Source organism: Abrus precatorius, unplaced genomic scaffold (assembly GCF_003935025.1).
Source record: "Abrus precatorius isolate BTA unplaced genomic scaffold, Abrus_2018 Scaffold11, whole genome shotgun sequence".
Classification (NCBI taxonomy): domain Eukaryota; kingdom Viridiplantae; phylum Streptophyta; class Magnoliopsida; order Fabales; family Fabaceae; genus Abrus; species Abrus precatorius.
The window spans coordinates 8,879,312-8,904,115 of record NW_020874303.1 but is presented as its reverse complement, the minus strand read 5'-3'; the positions used below and the strand labels follow the sequence as shown (position 1 = coordinate 8,904,115).

Below are 24,804 nucleotides of genomic sequence, written 5' to 3'. Positions count from 1 at the left end.
GGAATGAAATTTATTGAATGATGAGGTCCAACGCAATAATAAGACTTATTAAATCAAAACAAGCTTTGTCCTTTTTATTTTATTTTATTATTTTTATTTTTATTTTTTTCAGGGATGATAATTCTTCCAACCTTATCGAAACATGCACATCAAGGTTCATGAATGAGTAACTTCTTTAGTCAGGATCAATTCTTTCATGAAATTTGAGCTAGGTAAGACATCAATCAAATTGGACTGCCATCTATTTTTGCATCGTCAAGAGGAGTCAACTTCTTCTGTCATGCTAAACTTATCAGGAGATTCATCGAACTTACTGTGTGAATTTTTAAGCTTCCAACTGTAATCATATTTTCTTATTACCCTTTTAACAATTTGCATGTTTCCTTTTAGTATATAATTATTGGAATGACAATAAAAATTCTATTGAAGAAGTTGAGTAAACAAAGTGGTGTATATAAGCTAAATGGAAGGTGACAAAAGACAAAGATAAATAGTTTTGGAACATAGGAATGACTGTAATAAAGAAATGGTGAATTTGCAAAGAAGACTTATGACATGAGTAACGAAAAAATACATCAAAGGATCGAAATGACTATGAAAATAGTGAAATATTATGCCGATTAAGTGACGTCTTCCAGATGAACAGTGCTAATCTCTCATGTAAATTGATCATCCATTAACAAAACTGCCAAAATGAAATTACCCCAGTAAGGTATTTTGAATCCATCTTTCGTTTGACTCAACTTTAACCTCTCAAAATTTGCCCCAGTTTAGTATTCCAGTCGATCATATTTCTCGATTTGAAGCCCTTTCTTGCGACTGAAGTTAGTGCTCCTTTGAACCTCCCTTTTAGGTTTTCAGTTCAGTGTAGTATTTATTTGACCTTAACTTTTGCCTGAGCCGCTCTTTCGAGTTTTCAGCTCACCAGGTCGCTCTAACTTTTGCCTAGGTCGCCCTTTCGGGTTTTCAACCTAGCGAGCTCTTTTTTTTTTTTAATTATTTTTTCCTCTTTTTTAATTATTATATATATATATTTAAGCATAGTATTTTTTTACAGCATCTGAATTGATGGGGTTTGGAAGATCTTGTCCATCCATGTTTGTGAGGATTAGAGCCCCTCCTGAGAAAGCCTTTTTCACCACATATGGTCCTTCATAATTCGGGGACCACTTCCCACGATAATCTTTATGCGTTGGCAAAATCTTTTTAAGTACCATATCTCCCTCACTGAATTCTCTCGGGCGAACCTTTTTATCGAAAGCCTTCTTCATCCTTCTCTGGTATAGTTGACCGTGACATAACGCATTCAACCGTTTTCCTTCAATGAGATTCAATTGATCAAAACGAGATTGCACCCATTCTGCTTCTTCCAATTTGGTCTCCATTATTATCCTTAAAGAGGGAATTTCGACTTCAATAGGAAATACTGCTTTCATTCCATATACCAAAGAGTATGGAGTTGCCCCAGTTGAAGTACGAACCGAAGTTCGGTATCCATGCAAGGCAAATGGCAGCATTTCATGCCAATCCCTGTATGTCACTACCATCTTTGGGATGATCTTTTTAATATTTTTATCGGCTGCTTCAACTGCTCCATTCATCTTTGGGCGATAGGGAGAGGAATTATGATGTCGAATCTTGAAGTTGTCACACAATTCTTTCATCATTTTGTTGTTCAAATTAGTGCCATTGTCTGTTATCAACTTGCTTGGGAGGCCATACCGACAGATCAAATCCTTTTTAATGAATCTCACCACCACATTTTGGGTCACACTAGCATACGAGGCAGCCTCAACCCATTTTGTGAAATAGTCAATAGCAACTAAAATGAAGCGGTGACCATTAGATGCTTTAGGCTCAATGGGTCCAATTACATCAATTCCCCATATTGAAAAAGGCCAGGGCGATGATAAGACATTCAAATTTGTTGGAGGAACATTAATAGTGTCAGCATATGTCTGAAATTTATGACATGTCTTTACATAACGAAAGCAATCGGCCTCCATTGTCAACTAGTAATATCCCGCTCGTAGAATCTTCTTTGCCATAGCATGTCCATTGGCATGAGTCCCAAATGAGCCCTCATGAATCTCTTCCATGATCTTTTGTGCCTCTGAAGCATCTACACCTCTAAGTAGAACCATATCATGATTCCTTTTGTAGAGCACATCTCTATTTAGAAAGAAACTCATTGCTAACCTCCTCAACGTCTCTTTGTCATTTTCAGCAGCATTTAATGGATATTCTTGGTGTTCGAGGAAATTTTTAATGTCATTATACCAAGGTTTACCATCAGATTCTTCTTCAACCATTTGACAATAGGCAGGATGATCAAGCTGTTGCATCTTTATGAATGGCATATCTTCCTTTTGACTTACTACAAACATTGATGACAAAGTGGCTAAAGCATCGGCTAATTGATTCTCCTCACGAGGAATATGCTGGAAAGTAATTTCGTCGAAATACCCCACCAATTCCTTGATATAGGCTTGATAAGGGATCAATTTGGCATCTCGGGTTTCCCATTCACCTTTCAGCTGGTGAATAACCAAAGCTGAGTCACCATATACCTCGAGAATTTTAATCTTTGACTCTATAGCTGCTTGAATTCCCATAGCACATGCTTCATATTCAGCTATATTATTCGTACAATCAAATAAAAATCTAGCCGTGACTGGGATGTATTGCCTCTTTGGGGAAATCAGTATAGCACCAATCCCGTGTCCGAGTGCATTAGAAGCACCATCAAACATCATGACCCATTCGTCTTTTACTGAAGATTCTTTCTCGTTAAACAGCGCCATTATATTTTCATCAGGAAATTCATACTGTATTGACTGGTAATTATTCACCGGTTGATGAGCTAGAAAATCTGCGAGAGCACTGCCTTTGATTGCCTTTTGAGTAACATACAAAATATCATATTCTGACAATAGGACCTGCCAACGAGCAATCCTTCCAGTAAGGGCTGGTTTCTCAAAGATGTATTTGATTGGGTCCATTTTTGACACCAACCAAGTCGTGTGACTCAACATATATTGCCTCAATCTGCGAGCTGCCCAAGCCAAGGCACAACAAGTTCGCTCTAACAAAGAGTATCTAGCTTCATAATCGGTGAATTTTTTGCTCAAGTAATAAATGGCGTGCTCTTTCTGACCCGATTCATCATGTTGACCTAAAACACTTCCCATGGATCCTTCTAACACTGTCAAATACATAATGAGCGGCCTCCCTGACACTGGCGGCACTAGTATCGGGGGATTTTGTAAATACTACTTTATCTTCTCAAAAGCTTCTTGACAATCTTCATTCCATTCCATCGGCTGATTTTTCCGTAGCAACTTAAAAATTGGTTCACAAGTGGCAGTTAGTTGGCATATGAATCGAGCAATATAATTCAGTCTCCCCAAAAATCCGCGAACCTCATTTTCAGTGCGAGGAGGCGGCATTTCCATGATTGCTTTTGCCTTGTCAGGATCAACCTCTATTCCCTTTTGACTTACTATGAATCCTAACAATTTGCTTGATTTCACCCCAAAGGTACATTTGGCAGGGTTCAAGCGTAATCTGAATTTCCTCAACCGCTCAAACAACTTGTGTAAATTCATAACATGGTCTTCTTCGGTCCTTGATTTGGCAATCATATCATCCACATAGACTTCAACCTCCTTATGCATCATATCATGAAATAATGTCACCATCGCCCTTTAATATGTTGCCCCGGCATTTTTCAAACCGAAAGGCATGACCTTGTAGCAAAAGGTGCCCCAAGGTGTAATGAATGTGGTTTTCTCCATATCCTCTTCAACCATTTTGATCTGATTATAACCCGAGTAACCATCCATAAAAGAGAAAAATGAATGTTGAGCTGTATTATCTACTAGCATATCAATGTGAGGCAATGGAAAATCATCTTTAGGGCTGGCTCTATTTAGATCCCGATAGTCAACACACATCCGAACCTTTCCATCTTTCTTGGGAACTGGAACAATGTTAGCTACCCATTGAGGGTATTTGGCCACAGCAAGAAAACCTGCATCAAATTGCTTCTTGACCTCCTCTCTAATCTTCAATGACATCTCAGGCTTCATTCTCCTTAATTTCTTCTTAACTGGGAAACACTCTGGTTTTAGTGGCAATTTATGCTCGACTATGTCAACATCTAGACCTGGCATATCTTGATAAGGCCATGCAAAGACATCATTATAATCATGCAAGAGTTTAATCAACTTGTCGTGCTCTTGTTTTTTCATGAGGGTGCCTATTTTGATTTCTCTCTTATCATCCTCAGTCCCTAAATTGATTGTCTCAGTGGGTTCATCATGAGGTTGGATCTCTTTCACTTCTTGATCAACCAATCTTAGAAATTCTGAGGGTAAATCAACATCACTATCATCTTCGACAGCTTGATTAATGGGACAATCAAAATTAGTGGATGAGATATTAGCACTGTTACTTTCAGACATGTCACTTTCGAATCTGCATTGTGCGAGAGTTGAGACAAAAAGAAAATAAACGACAAGATTCAACTGATAAAGAAAAAGACACGAAAGATTACTAAGAATTCTAATCGCATTTCATTTAAATATAATTAAAAGGAAACATGTGTCCTAATTTACAAAAAGAAATCATATATCAGCGTTTTCAAAAAGTAATGATATCCTAAAGCTTTGAAACCAAACAATAGGATTAACTTCAAGGATTACTTTGAATAGCTATTAAAAATCACAGGTAACTCAATGATCTCCCAATTGCCAACTTCTGTGTTTGGCGGGCAAGTACAGACTAGGTCCACAACCTCCTCTTCAGGTGTATCCACATCAGCAGCAGCAGCCACTGAGTCTTGAAACTCAAATCCCGCACTATATAAGCTTTTCAGAAGATCACAAATGGGGACCCTTTCAGTCTTAGGCTCTCTACCTTCCAACCTGGCTAATCTTCTTTCTTTCTTTTCCTCCATGACTCTTCTCTTATCAGCTTTAGTGGGCATGTATCCCAACCTAAATCTATCCTTATTCTCATGGAGCTGTAACCAGTTTGTTGCTTTCGATATGACTTGCCCTAACATGTATCCATACTGACAACCTCCATCGAGCATGACTTTAGCAGTCATTATGGATGTATTAGACAATCGAGGCTTTAAGATTGGAGCTCCCTCTCCAACATAAGTAGCATTTGCAATCTCTAAAGCCTGAAAAGAGGTCTCTAGAGCTTCTTTAGTAGCTTCAATATAAGGAGTGGACGAAGGCTTACTCACCAACACATCTTCTTCACCAGAGACAATCACCAACTTATTATCAATGATAAACTTTAGTTTCTGATGCAATGTGGATGGTACAACTCCTGCAGAATGAATCCAAGGCCTACCCAAAAGACAGCTGTAAGCTGGCGCGATGTCCATTACTTGAAACAAAATCTGAAAAGTGCAAGGACCGATTTGGATTGGGATTTCAATTTCTCCAATGACCTCTCTTCTTGTTCCATCAAAAGCTCTTACTATCATGGCACTGGGTTTCATATGCGACCCATCATAAGGTAATTTTGACGATGTTGCTTTTGGCATCACATTCAGAGAAGACCCATTGTCAATAAGCACTCTAGCAATAATGTGATCTCGACATTTCACAGAAATATGCAGTGCTTTATTGTGCCACATTCCTTCGGCAGGTACTTCATCATCAGCGAAGGTGAGATAATTGTTTGAAACAATATTACCAACAATGCCTCCAAACTTGTCGGTAGTGATATCATGGCTGACATGAGCCTCATTCAACACTTTCAAAAGAGTCCTCCTATGTGGCTCAGAGTTCAACAGCAGCGATAAAAGAGATATCCGTGCTGGAGTTCTGTTTAATTGTTCCACAACTTGATATTCACTTTGCCGAATAAATTTCAAAAACTCACAAGCTTTTTCATCTGACACCATTTTCTTTATTTCAGGCATTTTCTCTTCGTCAGCGTCTTCAAACTCGCCCACTTTGGCTTTCCCTTTTGAGGATCTCTCTATCTCTTTTGTTCGCTCCTTTCTCAGCTCCTCAGGTGTGTAAACACGACCGCTACGGGTCATCCCACCAACATCAGCAATGTTTGAGACGGCGACAGTATCAGAATTGACACCTTGTGTTTGGTTTTCCTTAAAATTGCCAACTTAAACCCCTGCATCATACTTCCATGGTACTGCTTTGTTGTCCTTGTAAGTGAATGGAGCCGGTACTTGTATAGTGATGGGTCTAGGTCCGTTGGTAGTTGGGGTATTCATACATTTGGTGTAATGAATGACCAAAAGTTTCGGAAAAGCTGAGGATTGCCCATCGACAGTCAAAACTTCATTTTTTCTCTTTAGGGTGTCCAATTTGGACCAGATGCTTGTCCATCAAGGTTTGTAGAACATGTTTGAATTCTTCACAATCTTCAATGGAGTGGTCTGCATCAGGGTGCAAATCACATATATTTGCTTCATGTACAAAACCCTTGATTAAGTCAGTCTTGCACAGCTCAGCAAAAATAATCTTAAGAGGAGTGGTAACCTTTTCAACCTTCCTCTTTAAAACATATGTAGACTCTTCCTCGATGGCATTTACTGATGATCCTCCATGCCTGGGTAGGGGATTACTCCTAATGTTAGGATTATCCTCTTTGAAATTTAGCCATTTGGCATTAATTAAGTCTTGCACTTTGAACTTTAATGCCCTACAAATCTCTGTTGAATGACCAATGCCACCAGCATGATACTCGCACTTAGCGTTTGGGTCATACCCTCTTGGATAGGGCGGTTCTACAGGTTTCATTGGGCAGGGTACAACTAATGAACTTTGGAATAGGCGAGGTAGTAACTCAGTGTAGGACATGGGGATTGGGTCGAATTGAACTTGCTTCCTTTCCTGATTGTTTTGGGGTCTTATTTGGTTGGGATTTGGGTTTTGGTTCCAATGCTGGGGTGGTCTCATGGGTGGTGCTATGGGAAAAGTAGGCAGAGCAGGTTGGTAGGGTCGCGACTGATAAGATTGGAGACTTGGATTCTGTGAAACAACATTGACATATGGGTAAGACATTTGAGGGACAGGAAATGTGGGTTGGAATTGAAAAGGTGCAGGGTTAGGTCTGATGAAAGGAACTTCTCTTGGGTGAAAGGCTATAGCATTAGTCTCTCCCTCCTTCTTTCTTCCTGGACCATTTGTAAATTTCTTCAAACTAGAGGGTCCGCCCGAATTGTGAAATATCTTACCACTCCTCATTCCTCCTTCCACTCTTTCTCCGATAATCACAATATCAGAGAAGTTTGACGAAACACTTCCAATCATTCTATCATAGAAAGGTGATTGAACAGTATCAATAAACATAGCCACAATTTCTTTTTCTAACAAAGGGGGCTCCACTTGAGCTGCAACTTCTCTCCATCTCTGGGCATATTCTTTAAAAGTCTCATCCTCCTTCTTTAACATATTCTGCAGTTGTAATCTATCAGGAGCCAATCAATGTTGTACTTATATTGCTTTAGGAAAGCATCAGCCAAGTCTTTCCAACTACGAATACGAGTACGCTCAAGATGCATATACCAACTCAAAGCTCCTCCAATTAAACTGTCTTGAAAAAAATGAATTAGCAGCTTATCATCATGGGCATGTGATGCCATCTTTCTACAGTACATGATCAGATGACTCTTTGGGCATGTTGTTCCTTTGTACTTATCAAAATCAGGCACTTTGAATTTTGGAGGAACTATCACATCTGGGACTAAACAAAGATCTGCAGCTTCCCCAATGCCATAGCTGCTCCCCTCGATAGCTCTCAATCTTTCTTTAAATATTTGTAATTTTTCTCTGGATTGGAAGTGCTTTTCTGAGTAATTGGGCTGGGGTTCTTCTAAGGTCTTATGGGAATGGAATGGTGATATGGCTGGGTTTCCATTAAGGCTAGGATTAGTGATTTGTGGTTGGTGGTAGATCGGTTGGTTTGGGGTAGGTATAATGTGGGGTATATGAGCTTCTTGGGGATGGGTATTTTGAGGGTAAGCATATGATGGGATGGATGTTTGGGTTGGTTGGATTTGTGGATCTGAAGGTTGTGCAGGATTGGGTTGATTTAATGGCTGGCCAGTGTTTTGTGGGTTCTCAGCTATTGGTGGCGTATAACCTTGGGGAAGGCCATATGGGGGAAATTGGACATCTTGTTGATTAAAAGCTTGTTGTGGAGGCCTTTCTACATGCAAGGTCAAAGGCACCATTGTTTCATGAGGAGGAAAATTTTGGGACGGTCCTTGTGTAGGGGTAAAACCTGGTGGATAGGTAGGAGTGGGTTGTGCTGGAGGTGCTTGAATAGGGGTCCCCTCTGTGGTTCTTCTCTCTAAAGACTTCAGTGCCTCTAGGATTTGTGCCATTTGTTCTTTCAACTGATTAACATCGTTCCTCAGTTCTTCATTGTGCTCCTCTAACTCATCCATGATCCTTGCTTGAGCGCGAGTTCTATAAGGATGCTTTAGAAAACGTTTCCCCGTTATATTTGTTTAATTTTTTGAAATAGTTTGTAGTTAAAAAAAGAATTAATCAAAATGAAAAATGCACAAAAAAAAAAAAAACAACCAAAGATTAAAGAATCATCACAGTTGTTAAGCGTCTTCAAGCCCTTAATGGAAATTAATGTAGGATCCTCGTCAAATGAAACACACCAAAATATAATCCATAATCAAGGTACATCAAAATTTGATTCAAAATACATCTTCTTTTTCCTACCCATACATAGTCTACCCATACCCCAAATCATTACATCACCCCTTCCTAGCCCTAGCTATCATTCCTTTCATCTCTGAGACCAACCAGTTGCAATGGCTAAGGAAATCTTTAATTTCTTGAGGTATCGTGTAGAAAAAAGTAGCTGTCTCAGCTTTTGACAACATATACGGGACATCATCAATCACGGCATTAGCTAATGATGAAAGTTGTATGAAGCGCTTGATCCAATACTCAATGAGCTTATCTCCTTCTTCTATCTGACCATCTTTCACTTTCACAATAGCTTCATACTCTTTCATGATTCTGATTACTTCCCATTTTTCAGCATTAATTTCAGCCTCGCATGCCATGACAATTTCCTTTATCTGTTCTTCCATATTTTGCACTCGTGTTTGGAGTTCATTGGCTTGAGTCAAAGCTTCTTCTCGATCTCTTTTTGCTTTGTACAATGTACCTTTCAATTGTCGTTTCTCATATAAAGCTGCATTTTGCTCCTTCACCCTCAATCCCAATTCCTTGCTTGCAGCCTCAAGGCAACGTTGAACTTTAGCTGCATGGCTTTGCACAGACTTCTGCTTCTTACAAACCTCTTCATAGGCTTGCTATTTTTCACTATTTTCTCTTTTCAAAATGGTGCAAGTTTGGCGGCTCTCTCGAAGCTCCCTTTCTACCCTCACATTCTTCTCAATCATTTTAGCCAGTCTTACCTTTAATTCTTTTACTTCTTCATTCTCAAAGGGTTCTGGATTAGATGGCTCACTTTCTTGGGAGGTACCTGGATCTTTGAATGGTAACTTAATCTCTTGGACTCTTTCTTTAACCCATTGACGGTAACTTGCTTTCACTGCACAACTTCTCACGCCTAGCTCTTTTCCTTTTCGAACAATTCTTGCCCAAGCATTCCTTGCTTTTTGGATAAGCTCCGTGAAATTTCCATCTTCATAATAGACAACAAAAGGAACCAATAATTCCTCAGCAGGTGGTCCCATCATAGGATAAGCAAGCTGACGTTGCCCCATAATTGGATTATAATTTATACAACCCCGAGTACCCATAAGAGGAACATTTGGATAATTGCCGCAATGATAAATAATGGCCGTCGACTGTTGCCATGAAGTGTGCCACCTGATGTGTCCTTCATTCAAACTAGCTAGGTGATTAGCCCACTCTTGACCATTTTTTTGCCCAATTTGAAACCTCAGCAAATCAGCGATCGGACACTTGATCTCACTTGGCCTTTTAAAGACATGAGCTGTGAGCCATATATAAAGCATAGGTAGACAACATATAATCTTCTTTCCTTTCCTTTCATGGCAGAAACTCAGTGTACAATAAACATCAGCTAGTATTGCAGAAACAGGATTTTCAGATCGATTTTTGCATGCAAGAAACACATCTATCGCTGCTAAATCCACAAAGTTGTCATGCCTTGGGAAGAGGACAATGCCATAAATGGTGAGTGCTAGGACATCCATGAAAGTTTCCCAATGTTCTTTTTCTACCAAATTATGCATGTGTCGTTCAAGAAAATCTCTTGTGAATCCCCTATTCTGATGTCTTTCTTGATAAGCTTGTTGCAACTCTGCTGGATGGATCCTTAAGACATTGGCAATAGTTGGTAGAGATGCATGATGTTCCATAGGGCGATATGGCTGTTGACCCTCCAAAGGCAAGTCTAGAATTTGCTCAAATTCCTCTAAGGTCGGAGCTAACTGAAAATTCTGAAAAGTGAAGCACCTTAATGGGGAATCATAATACTGGGCTAAAGCTGTTATGGCATCTTCTTGCACATTCACTTCCATCAATCTCAAAATATTTCCATACCTCCTCACTAAAGTGAGTTGTTGGACTGTCTTCAGCTTCTTTCCTAACCCTCTCAGACTAGCCGTGTCAGCCATTTTAACTCTCAGATGCAATTTCCTCATCAGCTCAACTGATCTCACATCACTGCTACTTGATCCCATACTAATTTCCATTTTCTTGAATACTCAAACAATTTTGTGATTCTCAACCTATGAATAAAAAGAAAATGATGAGAAATTATTTCAAATTTTGTATTTGTTTCATTAACATAAGATCCTAGTAGTCATAAGGATTAATATTGATTCTAAACAGATAAATGTCCATATAAGAATCAACATTAATCCTAAATGAATCAATAATCTACTAGGATTTTTATTAATGAAACAAATATGTGATGACTATGATAATGCGAGAACAATATGAATCACCACCCTTTTTTTTTTAGTTTTTTCTCTTGATAAATCTGAATTGATACTTATAAGGGTAATGCTTCACATGACAATGCAATTATGTAAGAAATTATGCAAATTGTCATCCTTAACCTTATTTCAAAACTGATTTTAAATTTATTACAAGTGTCACAAGGATGGCAATAAGCATGATATTCAAATAAATGATATGCAATGATAAATGAAATGATGATGATGTAAGAAAAAATTAATTAAGAGAATCATGTGAATTACTAGTCCTTATATTATTCCAAAAAAAAATATTCTCCTTTTTTATTTAAAAACTTTAAGGCACTAATAATTCACATAATTTCTAAAAGAATAAATAAGGAAAGAATACCCCCTTTTGTGTCCTATTTCAGGTCACCTAAAGGGTCTAACTTAAAGATTTACAACTTTCTTTTACGTGTAAAAACTCACAAAAGGTGGCTTGTAATCCTAAAAAGTCACTAGAGCTAAGATCCAATCCTTGATGTTGACCACAACAGTAGGGAGTCTACTAGATGCGGGACATCAAGAAAAGGTCAAACTCTAGCTAGGGTTTTCACGATAGCCAAATAGGACGTGCATCCAAAATGACACCGCTACATAACCCCTCTAATCCTAAGCATACTCAGACCCGGGTATAGGGCCCCGCTCAAAGTGTGTGATAAATGTGTAAGTGGTAGTGTGTGAGGGAGCATACAAACCTTATCAACTCAACAAAAATAAAAAGCTGCAAAAATTAAACAACACAAGAATATACAAATTATCAATAGTCATCTACCCTAGGATTAATAACAATATCAATATGAGCATACAATGAGATTACGCAATTCATACACGAAATACATGCACTAATAAAAGAAACACTACAATTGACTCAAATAAATAAAAAAGAAAGGGATTAAACAAATAGAAACAAAATAAGACAAATTCGCACGATCAATTATCAAAGGCTTGACTCTCTAAGAGATTTCCCCAGTGGAGTCGCCATCTATCGCAACCGGGCGATCGCAACGGTATGACGGATGACAAACTTGTTCCAAAATATCAGAGGAGTCGCCACCAAAGTTTATTTTTAAGAAAAACCTTGGAAAAACTTAAATATAATACGATCTTTGAAACCAAAAAATGAGTTCGGGAGTCATTTACGTGTAGGGAAGGTATTAGCACCCTACAACGTCCGTTTAAAAAACGGTTACCTAAAATTAATTGTACAAAATTATTCTAATTTTAAAAAATATTTATTTAACCCCTAAACATTAATTATTTTATTTTAGAAGAAGAAATATTATTTATTGAAATATTATTCGGGTTATTTTAAAAAATATTTTGACTTGACGGGTACGGTTCCCGCTCCTACGTATCCCCGGATGCAATGGGGAACTCAAAGCCACGTAGTTCTATCTAAAAATTATGAAATTAGTTGATTATAATTAAGTTTAGTAAAAGAAAAATTTATTTTAGAATTAAAATCATTTTTCGTAAAAATTATAATGTTTAGGATACAAGATAATGCAGTTATACATGTACCCTACGAGAAAACAATACAGAAAGTGAAGGAAGATCACACAACTATACTGCAAATCATTAAGAAATATTTTATTCGTAAATGGAGTATTTGAATTTTAATTTTGATTATGATTAATATTGAAAGAAATTTAAGATAGCGTAAGCTATACATAAACTTCTTATAATTTATTAGACTATCGAAGGCAATGTAAATTACACATCGATATTATAAAAATTTATAAAATGAATAAATTATAGTAATTTAATTTATCAAAATTTGAAACATGACTTAAGAAAATAAAAAAAAATAATTTTATTTGAATTGATTAAAGAAGATACTCATTTAATAAAAAACATTAAAAATTTTATTTGATAGATTTATATTATATAAAACCTAAGGTAACGTTGGTACACATAGATTTTGACAATTTATAACGCATAAAGGTAGAGTCGCTACACATTAGCATTATAAATTATTTCTTAATAAAATAATTTAGATTTAAATTAATTGATTGATTTGTAAATTAGTATTTAGAAGAGAAATATATCTTGCATTATTATTAAAGTGATTAACTAATTAATTAATGACAATATGTGATAAGTTAATATTGCATAAAGTCTTGGTAACGTAGGTACACATAGACTTTATCAATTTATAATACATGACGATAGAGAAGCTATACGTTAGTATTATAAATTAATACAATTATATTATTATTTATTAATTAATTATAAAAAAATAAGTAATTTAGTATTCACAATATCAAATAAAATAATCATAAATATAAAATTAAATCGCATTAATATGATACAATTAAACAATAAATAAAATAAAAGATAACAATCCTAAAAAAGAAGATATAAATAATGAAATATAAAAAAGGAAATAATTTAAAAAAAATTAACTCAGATATGATATTGTAAAGTAAACGGTATCAAGAGATTTTAAATAAATAAAATAAAATAAAATAATTTAAACAAAGTTAACATAAAAAATATAAATTAAATAATAAAAACTCATTCATTAAATAAATTAATAATTATCATAATAACAAATAATAATGATGATGAATAAATAAATAAAACTAAAACAATAAATTATATGTTGAACTAAATAATGATAAAAATAAAATAAATAAAAAATTCAGACAAAAAAATAAAAAAAGGATAAAATGGTCTCAAATTTTAAATTTTCAGATTTGAGAGGGAAGGACTTTAGGGTTAGGGGTGTGCTTTTCTCCAAGAAAAATGAGAAAAAGGTTATGAAAAGGTGGAGGTGAGGTTAATGGAGGCCATGATTTTGAGTGGTGAAGGTTATTGAGAGCAAAAGGAAGAGGAATGAGACAAGGTAGGGAAAGAGTTTTTTTATGGTGAGTTTTGTGTTTGTAGATGATGATAGATGGAGGAGTGGGTGGAGAGGTGGTGAGACATGGATATTTGAAATGGTGGTTTAAAATATTTTTTTATCATTTGAGATTGATTTGATATAGGAAATGTTTATTCAAAATATAAATATGTATGAAGAAGAAGAATGTGTAAAATGTACGATGAAGCTTACTTGATGTTCTTGAAAATTTTTGCTTGCCTCTTATTCTTCCTCCTTTCCACTAACCTTTCTTTCTCTCTATTTTCTCTTTTTCTCTCCCCGTTTTAGAATGCCTCCTCTCAAAAAATTTTTAGCCTCCTCTGATATCTCCCCCTGCTCCATGGTCCTTTTTTCCTTTTATTGTTAGGGTTTTCACAAAAGGCCCAAAATTCTGAATTTTTCCTTTTTTATGTATAAAGTAACATTGGTTCAAGAATTTAATTATTTGTCATATTCTATTTTCCTTTTAAAAATTAATTCTGAAATTTTCCTATTTTATTAAGACAAATTTTTATTTTATTTTATTTTTTTTAAACCTTTTTATTCCATTCTTCTTTTGTAATATTAAAATTCAGATTTTTTTATTTTTATTTTTTCATTTTTATTTAAAAATAAAAAATAAAAAATTTAAATCAAAATTTTAGTGTTCACAGCCCTTATTTTCGCTTAAGTCATTTACATTTCGCTTAAGCCATTCATATTTCGCTTAACCATCCAAAAATAGGCTCAAGCCATTAGCATTTCGCTTAAGCGAATACAGATTAGCTTAAGCGAATTCAAGGCTTGTGCATCAGTGCTCTCTGTCCCAAATTCGCTTCATTTTAAGATGGCTTAAGCGATAAAGTTGCCTGAAAATCCTAATCCTCTGTCCAAAATTTGCTTAAGATTAAATATATTTGCTTGGGATGAGCGGAGCAATTTTATATTCGCTTAAGCCATGAATTTTCGCTTAAGCGAGGATTCACTAACCTCGCTTGGACTCGGTTTGAAGCCTAGATCCTATAATTCTGCCGCTTAAGCCATAAATCACCGCTTAAGCGAAAATTCACTTAAATTCGCTTAAGCGAATGACGACAGGAGGGTCATGTTCCCGCCAGAACATGAGAGGATCCGTATCCCCTCCCTCTCCCCTAAGATAAACCTTCTCAAACTAGTTTTATTTATCAATTGCTAATTATCTATCTTTCTTTTCTTAACTTAATTAATTTTTCTTTCCATTTATATATATATATTCAGGAAACAACTCTCCTTCCTAAAGGTGTATGTGAAGATAGATAGGAAGCATAGAAGCTTCATGTGGACAGACACGTGTTATAAAAAAGACTCATTTGATATATTTAATACATTTTTATTATTAAACATGGTGAGTTAGGTTGAAAATACAAATTAGGTCCTTATAATGAAAATAGGATAGTCTTATTCATACAAATTTGGTCTTTATGATGAAGGCACATGTTGTATTACAAATAAAATTTATGGGCACAAGTTAAGAGGAATAAATATAAATGTGATTATTTACTTTACCAAATTCAAAGTTAGCATGGTGAATTTAACTTTGAAAAGTTTAGAATAATCTAAAATCATGTTAAGTATTTTTTTTTTTTTTAACATAATACTAATATGAGTATCTTTTGAATATTTAACATAATTGTATTTATTAAGATTTAAACTTGAGATTATAAAATAAAGTTGAAAATTTTCTTATTAGTTGTTTCCCATGTTTAATAATAAAAATGTATTAAATATATAATTTATTTAAATATTTTTTAATAATTTTTTAACTAATGATTTATGTAATTTAATGATAAAAATTATTAAAATCAACTAAATTTTTAGTCCTCTGTTTCATACACACACAAAAAGAAAAACAGCTATAAAAATGAAGAAATAAAATAAGTTATTTAAAGTTGTTAATGAAAGTAAATAGTCTTTTTGAAGTTGTCATTTCTCTTTCCAGTGACAACATCATCTTTCTATACCAGTATGAAAGTTGCCATTGGGAAGAGTTGGTAATTGCAAAAATTTCCGAATCTAATCTATATGTCACAGAAAAATGACTGCTAATATGGAGTTGAAAATTTTACAAACAACGCCTCAAATTGATTTTATTTTATTTTTATCTTATTCCAAATTTATCTACACACGATTGTTGCTAGGGACTAAGTCAAATTCATAGATACATCTAGTTCTCATTCCATTATTGTACTCTAGAGTGAGTGTAGCAAACCACTTTACCTCCCAAATATTGAGCGCAGACTTCACCTTGCCTCTCTAAGCACAACATTCTTTATAAGTAACATCAATAAATCTCAGCTTTAATTAATTTATCATCAAATCTAACGGCTAAAACCTTCTGATGTATAAGTCATTTAATGCTAATTCATGTTAGACGCGGTCAAAATTATAATACTATTATATATGATCAGAGTACTCTTTCCTATCATTAAAAAGATTAATTTTGGTAAAATAAGCATTTTAAAATATTGTATAATAGACAAATCTTAATATATTCAAAATAATGTAAGTTGTTGTAACTTGTCAGCAAAAGCTTCTATTTCCATAGCCACTCCGTGTTGGTTTTACATTCTTTGCGTGGCAACTTGTGCATCTCAGGAAATCCCACCTTTTGGATAATTCCCCAATAATCTGAGGCTCCCAATTTTCTCAATTCACCATCAATAACACAAAAAAACAAACTCATGCATAACATACAGTGTAAAATACCAATACGCTAAACTCAAAAAACCCCTTCATTTTCATAAGCCAAAGCCCACAGGGCACTAGAATGTTGTGAACTACTTTGTTTCAACAAAAGACATGGAAACCAAGCACTGATTATGCGAATTTCATAGTTTTGGACCAAATTAGGAATACCCATAAAGGAAAAAAATGATCTTGCTGACTCAACAAGCATACCCACTTTTCATCTCTTCTTCTACCTACAAGTCCAACCCTCCATTGTATCACCATGTTCAACTTCATGTTGGTTTTGGTGTGCTTAACCCATTTTCCCAAATGTCCATTTATGAAGGAAGGTCTTGGAGGAGGGGGAGGAAGTGGAGTAGGTGTTTCTCTTTTTCATCTGCAACACCACAGGCTCCATTGCCACCTGACCCAGATAAGGTTTGTTTACTTGAGTTGTGTTGTTGTTACTGTTTATTTGGATAGTGTGAAAGGTTTGGTTGATGAACAGTGTTGAAAAGTTGGAAAATTTGTGTTGGAAGTGCAGGAAAATGGGCAAGTTGAGGAAGAGAGTGATGGTGTAATTGCTGCACAGGGTAAGAGTCCTGATCTGCAGATGCTGTTTAGAAGGTTCTGGAAGGTGGCAGCTCCTTATTGGACTTCAGATGACAAGGTGCAAGCAAGGTTGCAGTTTGCTGGTGTTTTTGCTCTCACTTTGGCTACCACTGGAATCAGTGTTGGTTTCAGTTTCTTGGGGAGAGACTTTTTCAATGCACTCGCAAGTAGGTTCATCTGTTTGGGCATGTGCTGTTTGCTTTATATATATATATATATATATGAGATTTTCTGCTGTTTTTGTTTAGTTGACTATTTACTGTTGTACGAAGTGCAACAAGAAACTGAAACTTTTTAATTAATGCAAGACAAGGATCAAGAGCAATTCACAAAGCAACTACTTTACTACCTGTGTGGCTTTGCTGGAGGAATCCCGGTGAGCAAATTGCTGCACTTTATTAGGTATAGCTCTGCTAGACTTTGCTTTAGTTCTTAGAATGACATGTACTGTCATAAGATGAAAAGAAACACCATGGAAAAGAGAACTAACATACATGAGTTAAAACATGAGTTTGACAACCATGGACCATGGTCATAACAATTATTCTTAATCTTCAAGGAAAATGCTAACGAGTGCTGTAATGGCGCCGGTTAAGGAATCAAAAGTATAATTTTTTTTATTGGAAAACAAAATAATGCACTCATCCTGTGATTTTCAATGCATTTCAATGTGATTCTCAGTAAAACCTTATCATTTATTGATTTCTTAACTAGCACCTTAAGGCACTGGTTAGCAAAACCCAATTTATTATTGGTCTTAAAATGGATGAATTGCTGGATTTAATACTGAGTACATGAAGATTGTAGCCCAAATAAATAGGAAAAATAATGTAAAACCACATGACTACTGTTCTATAGCAATTTTGGTTAGGTTTCTTAGTTATTGGCTTGGTTGTTTTTGAAACAGTCTTCAACAGATTTTATCATGGTATGTAAAATGATCACATTGATGTTCCATACCTTTCTCTTCTTTTTCAGAACTTTTGTGATCATAAATAGAAACAAGATTTATGGATGCCCTTTCTGTATTTTTTGTTTCTTTTGGTTTGTCATGCCTCATTCCATCCTTCTATAGGTGTTTCTAAACCCTTTCACCATTGCATTGCTTTGCAGTTTTTTGTATTGAGAGATTATGCAAGAGAAACTCTTTCTTTGAGATGGAGGTCTTGGATGACAAGCTATTACATGGATCGTTATCTGAAGAATCAGACTTTCTATAAAATTCAGTCACAGTCAATCATTGATAATCCAGACCAGCGAATTGTTGATGATCTAAGTTCTTTCACTGGGACATCCCTTGCTTTCTCCCTGACACTCTTTAATTCTGCTGTAGACTTAATCTCGTTCAGTAACATTTTATATGGAATCTATCCTCCGCTCTTTGTTGTTCTTCTCGTATACTCGATTGGTGGGACAGCTATCAGTGTTTTCCTTGGAAGGGTAATGGGTCTTTCTTTCCTATTTTAGTGGTAGTTTAAATTGTGAGGCAAAATCATCACTTGTCCCCTAGATAACTAAGAGGGCCTCTAAGATAGTTCCATTTTTTATTAACGGGAAATTATGAAAATGTCAGGGACTGGTGTCTTTAAATTTCTTGCAAGAGAAAAAGGAAGCAGACTTTCGTTATGGACTTGTACGTGTCAGAGAAAATGCTGAATCAATTGCTTTCTATAGTGGTGAAGAAAGTGAAATGCAACTTCTTCTGCAGCGCTTCAGAAGTGCTTTTGAAAATCTGACAGTGAGATAATTTATTCTTTATGATTACTTATTTACTTTTAAAACTACTATTGTACAAGATGTTACCGGTATCTATGTTCAGACCAATTCGCTAGTCTAGTGTTTTTATGGCAAATATATGCCCTTCTTAAATTGCAAGATTTTGCATAATCAATATAAGTAAGCAGCATTTAAGGTAAAGTAATACTGTTGCATCTGTTTTCTTTTGCTTCACTGAAAAAACTGGATCAATATGCATTATCTTGGCTTCGATGTATACATAGTTGACAGAATATTACATTTGAAAGCTAAGCATGACTATTTTTTCATAGTCATGTGAAGTGTGGACTGACCAGATTCTGAGAATTGCCTGACTCTGTTAAATATCAATGTAACCTTGTTGGAACATCCTTCTTTTTTCTTTATTACGTACTGTAGTTTTTATCCTCTAACTTGTGATAACATGATGATGAAGATGAACACTGTAACTTTTTGTTTCTTACTTCACAGCAATTGTTGATTGCTTCTAGAAATCTAGAGTTCTTCACCAATGGCTACCGCTATGTCATTCAAGTTCTTCCTGCTGCTGTTGTTGCTCCCATGTATTTCTCAGGAAAAATTGAGTTTGGTGTCATCAATCAGTCTGTATCTGCTTTTAATCATATCCTCAGTGACTTTTCCCTCATTGTGTACCAGTTTCAAGCCATAAGTGCTTTTTCTGCTGTTATTAATCGCTTAGGTACTACATTCTTTTTCCCTTACCTTTCCTATACACTTCAATATATGTAGATTGCATGAAAGATATGAACATAAATGAATGAGGTATGAAGTTTTACTCAGCAGAAAGAGAGAGCCTTTTTGGTACAGTTTGTGGTTATGTTTGCACATACACAAATAAAAGATCCCAGAAAAGAAAAGAGAATAGTACGATACATTAAAAATGTTATTTGTGAGACAACTATAACCGTCAATATCTGTGTATATTGTCCACCCTGCATTTCTCCATTCCTATAATTGTGCAGATTTGTACTAGCTTAATATAATTCTTGGGAAACAGAACAGCTCAATAGAATGGGAAAGTTACTTAAATTTTTTTTCTTATTTCTGTTTCATTTTTTTTTATTGCTATACCCCTTTCTTTCTCTGTTTTGACACTTTTTGTGCACTGCAGTTTGTGTTGCAAGTATGCAAGTATATTCCTGTCTTTGTGATGTTTACCTGTTCCATCTGTGGTCTTGTGTATGCACCATACTTCTGAACCTTTCTTTGATCCATCTACATGTATATGCTTGAGAGGCTAGCATTGTCGCTTTGAATGTAATGAACACTACTGACTAATATATACTATATATGCAGGTGAATTTGATGATGTATTGGACAGAAGCAGCTCTAGATCTCTCTCTGATACTTTGGAAGGCATACATATTACATACAAAGATTTTAGGACTTCATCTGCTTTGGAATCTAATGGATCCACTCCACCAGAAAAATATGCAACATTACTAGAGATAGAAAATTTGATTCTGAAGACACCAAGTGAATCTACACTTATTAGAGACCTGTCGTTGACAATCAAGGAAAAGGATAATTTACTGGTAAGACATCCACTGGCCCCTCACTCGCCAACATGTTACGAAGTTTAGGTTTGTATTATTAAGTTCATAGACTGCAGGGCTTTACAATGGCAATCTTAAATATAATCTATTTTACAGGTAATGGGGCCAAGTGGAAGTGGCAAGACTTCTTTGTTAAGAGCTTTGGCTGGTTTATGGAGAACCGGAACTGGAAAGATCATATACTATATAAAAGGTAGAGAATATCCCGAGGAATTCATTAGTTCAAATGCGAATACTCCTTTAGTAAATAATGCTCATGACACAGGTGATGAACATGGAAAATATCTAAGTAGAAAATCCAGGATTTTTTTCCTTCCTCAAAGGCCATATATGGTTTTGGGTACTCTCCGTCAACAATTACTTTATCCAACTTGGGCTGATGATGTGGTTCCCATGTCAGATAGTACTGAACAAAAAAGTATGTGATTTCTAGTCCTTTTTCACCACACGCCTAAATATATTGTTTTTAGTTATTATGCAAATTCTGTACTTTTTTCTTAATTAAAAACACGTCTTTTGGGGTGCTCTATTTATCTACATCTCATTTCCTCTATTGCAATTTTTTACTTTTGAGACCTGAGACAATAGTACTACTGTAGCCTAACATATATTATGATGAAGTGATGAGGATGCATATTTTTCTGCAGAAATGCCCTTGTATTTTTTGCTGGCAGACTTTATAAAAGAAAGGCTTAATAGGAAATATGAAATTATATGATTGTTAGGCATAAAGTATTATTAGCTAAGTTCTTTTGAACATGCAACTATGACGTGACTTCTAAATAAGATAACTGTTGGTATGTCTTTTGTAAACTCTGCCTGCCTACACAAAATTAATCTAACATTTAATTAAACCTAATCAACACCTTTTGAATCTTCATCAAAGAAACATTTCTTGAAACTGAACATTGAGCTCAACAAAATAGAGGAGCTCTAGCTGTCCAGAATCTTGCAATAAACCCTTTTAATTCCATGTTAGCTGTTAGCCAGACAGTTGATCTTGGTTGTTCTTTGGAAAATTAATGCTTTTGGTTTGTCTCAACCCAGGTCCATGAATGTAAGTTCTTCTGTATGCTTTTCCCCTTCAAATAGAATCCAGACTTATAATCAAGTGAACAAGTACAATCAAAATGATTAATTCATCTTTCTTAACAGTACTTGTTTACCAATTATTGTTGAAGAGCTGAATTAGTCACATAACACTAATAAAATAAATGCTGCTATTTTATTTGATTGAATAAAAATTTCTTCCTAATTTACATCACTGTTATATTATTAGTCGGTTGGCTGGAATTGTGTAAGCTTTAGTGATTCAGTGTAAAAATTGGTTGCAGATGTGCTTCCTTTCTTGACAAATATGTCCGACTCAGATAATATGAATGATAAACCAACGAAGCCAACAACGGATGAGCTAATAAAGGTCTTAGAGGATGTCCGTCTTGGATATTTATTGGCTCGTTTCAGTTTGGATTCAACACATGAATGGTCTAGTGTTCTTTCTCTGGGAGAGCAGCAACGCCTTGCATTTGCTCGTCTTTTGCTTTCAAAGCCTCAATTAGCTTTACTGGATGAATCTACAAGTGCACTTGATGAAGCCAATGAGGTATTGTTGAATTTCAAGTTCACCTGGCATGTATAGGCATGTGTTATATCATATGGCAGTTCTTGTTATTCAATAAAATGACTTTCCCATTGTTATTCATCATTTCAATATAATTTACCATACTGATATAACTGGCTATATAATATACATGTTTGGGTTAGCATATTATTTGTTTGGAAAAGTATATTATCAAAATGCTGCATAGAAAGAACTTTCAGCTGAAAGGTATTTATGTAAGTTCAACAAAAACCAAACATACTGGAGATATATTGTAAAGGGATCTAAAAAATGTATGATTTTGATCAATGTTATAATTAATATACGCCTTCATATTGTGCTGAAATTCAATTTCTTGTGCTTTTTGGCTTACAGGTTCATTTGTACCGAAAGATTGAAGCTGCAGGCATCACTTACATCAGCATTGGGCATCGGTCAACCTTATATGACTACCACAACAAGATCTTACGCATATCCACATTTGATTCTAACAATGAACAGCTAAATTGGTGCCTTGAACCCACTGGATCTGAATCCTCTTTAAATTTTACAAAGCTATGATTGTTGGGGGCTTCAGAATTGATTGCAATGCTTTGATGCTTACCATCTTTAAGGGACATGCCTGGTTCAATTTTATTGTACAATAATTTTGATGTATATGGATGTCAATCTGTAGATTTTCCCCTGCAACTAGCTGCTATAACATTCAAATTTTATGCACTGGTTGATAGAATCACTACTAGGAGAATGTTGCTTTAAGTTTAGGAGGATTGCTGTTTTCATTTCATAAAATTTTGAATGTATCTTAAGAGTGATTCTTGTGTTAATTTAGTGTACCTAGTTCAGTCAAGATATGCTAAAGGCGTCTGGAAGAACTCATGAAGAACTTGCTAATAATTTATAACTTATTTTCCCTTTATTTCAGTAAGCTTTGTTATATCAAAATAAGTTGTTTTCAACTTATTCTCAAAATTTAGTCAAATTTATGATATAAGCTTTCGTATAAAAGGAATTTACTATGTGCTTAATTAAGGTATCATGTATTATTATCACGTGTTATAGTCAAAACAAATAATAATGTTTGTTTAATAAGAAATAATGGTGTTAATACTTTAGTGTATCTTAGTGCATCACATTGTTGACCGGCTAGTGTATTTATTCTGTGTTGGTCTTTATGTAACACAATTTAATTAAGTATTTATTCATAAAATCTTGCTACAGATAAGCTATGATGAGAAGTTTATTGAAATAAACTGAAAAAAATTATGAAAATTATAAGTAGTTTTCATAAGTTCTTTATAAGTTTTTTCAAATGCTCTCTTATTCAATAATTTTAATATCCTCTTTCAAGATTCAAATTAAAAGACTTCCTATTTTTCAGAAATTAATTTGAAATTTCACTCAATAAAAAATTGTTTAAATGTATTCTTAATTCATATTAATATACTAAATTTTAGTTTTAATTCTCCTAAAATTTAAGTTTTTCTTTGTTTTCTTTGAATTTAGATTCTTTCATGTTTTTTAGTAACTTGCTATAATTATAATCATGTCAAAAGAGAAAGACATTTTTTATCAAATAAGTTCTATTAATTAAATTTGATAAAAAAAAAAAATTCAACATGACCATTTCATGTTACTTTATAATTAAGTAGATCCAAATCCATCTTCTTTAAGTTTATGTATATGTCATCTAGATGATATCAAAGTCATTTATAATATTCTAACTCGTACATTCATTTTCTTCCCCTTCTCGTTTCCTCTCTTATTTTTGTCATTAAGCTACTAAAAATATTTGATAAACAGAAAATAAAATAAGTTTATAACTTTTAAATTGAAATTATAGTTTTTAAAAGCTAATTTATGAAAAAAAAGAAGAAGAATAATAGTAATTTTTAGCTTATTAGAAAATAACTTTTAATATTTTTTTCATTTTTACTCTTAAATTTTTAAATAAATAATACTAACTCTTTCTTTTTAGTTATTTAACGTATTTCAATTTATTGTAGTAGTTTTATCAAACAATTCTAATTGGATTAATTAGTTATAGAAAGAGAAATGTGTGAAAAAATGACTTGATTATATTACAGATTGTGTTTATACACACACATTGTAGTACAATTGTGATCCTATAATGTAGCTAACAGTAATTATAATGAATAAATATATGGTAGGAATTGATCATGATAGCTACGCATTACAGGGACCAAGTCATGGCATAATATCAAGGATATTAACAACAAAATATCAATGTCTAATTATTAGGATAATAACTTTCTCTAACTCCCCCTCTCAAACTGATGGTGATATAGTCATCCCAAGCTTGTCTCTCCAAATGTTAAACCTTATTGTGACTTGATTTTGAAGCACTTGATCACGTATGTAGTGGACATCTATCTCAATATGTTTGGACCGAGCATGCATCACTGGATTGGATGCCAGTGCCTTGGCACTCAAGTTATCACACCACAAAACTGGTTTTCTGGCATAGGAAGTTTCGGCTCACCTACAAGTGATATGATCCAAGCTACTTCTGCTGCTAGATCAACCAAAGCTCTATATTCTGACTCAATACTTGACCGTGACACCACTTTTTGTTTTCTTGAGTCCCACGAGATTAATGTCTCTCCAAGGAACACACATTGCCCTGCCATGGATTTCTTGTCATCTATGCTTGTGGCCCAAGCTACACTAGAGAACCCAACAATATCAAGATCAGTTGAGGGTTTGATATGAA

At 34.7% G+C, this 24,804-nt stretch overlaps 1 protein-coding gene and 1 pseudogene across 4 annotated transcripts; one reads left to right on the top strand and one right to left on the bottom strand.

Moving 5' to 3' along the window:
- Window positions 1-1,034: 1,034 nt before the first annotated feature.
- On the bottom strand, window positions 1,035-8,440 carry LOC113855593 (annotated as a pseudogene).
- Window positions 8,441-16,530: 8,090 nt separating this feature from the next.
- LOC113854361 (ABC transporter D family member 2, chloroplastic) lies at window positions 16,531-23,074 on the top strand. 4 transcript variants are annotated; one of them, XM_027485314.1, is made up of 11 exons: window positions 16,535-16,964; window positions 17,071-17,305; window positions 17,447-17,514; window positions 18,252-18,578; window positions 18,712-18,876; window positions 19,365-19,593; window positions 20,211-20,449; window positions 20,567-20,663; window positions 20,736-20,888; window positions 21,805-22,073; window positions 22,446-23,074. In XM_027485314.1, the coding sequence occupies exons 1-11, from the start codon at window positions 16,731-16,733 to the stop codon at window positions 22,629-22,631; spliced, it is 2,202 nt and encodes a 733-aa protein (XP_027341115.1). In that variant the 5' UTR covers window positions 16,535-16,730; the 3' UTR covers window positions 22,632-23,074. The 4 variants fall into 4 exon arrangements, with proteins under 4 accessions (XP_027341114.1, XP_027341113.1, XP_027341115.1 ...); XM_027485313.1 differs by having other exon boundaries at window positions 16,531-16,964; window positions 20,567-20,873; window positions 22,446-22,991; XM_027485312.1 differs by having other exon boundaries at window positions 16,534-16,964; window positions 20,567-20,888; window positions 22,446-22,991.
- Window positions 23,075-24,804: the final 1,730 nt, after the last annotated feature.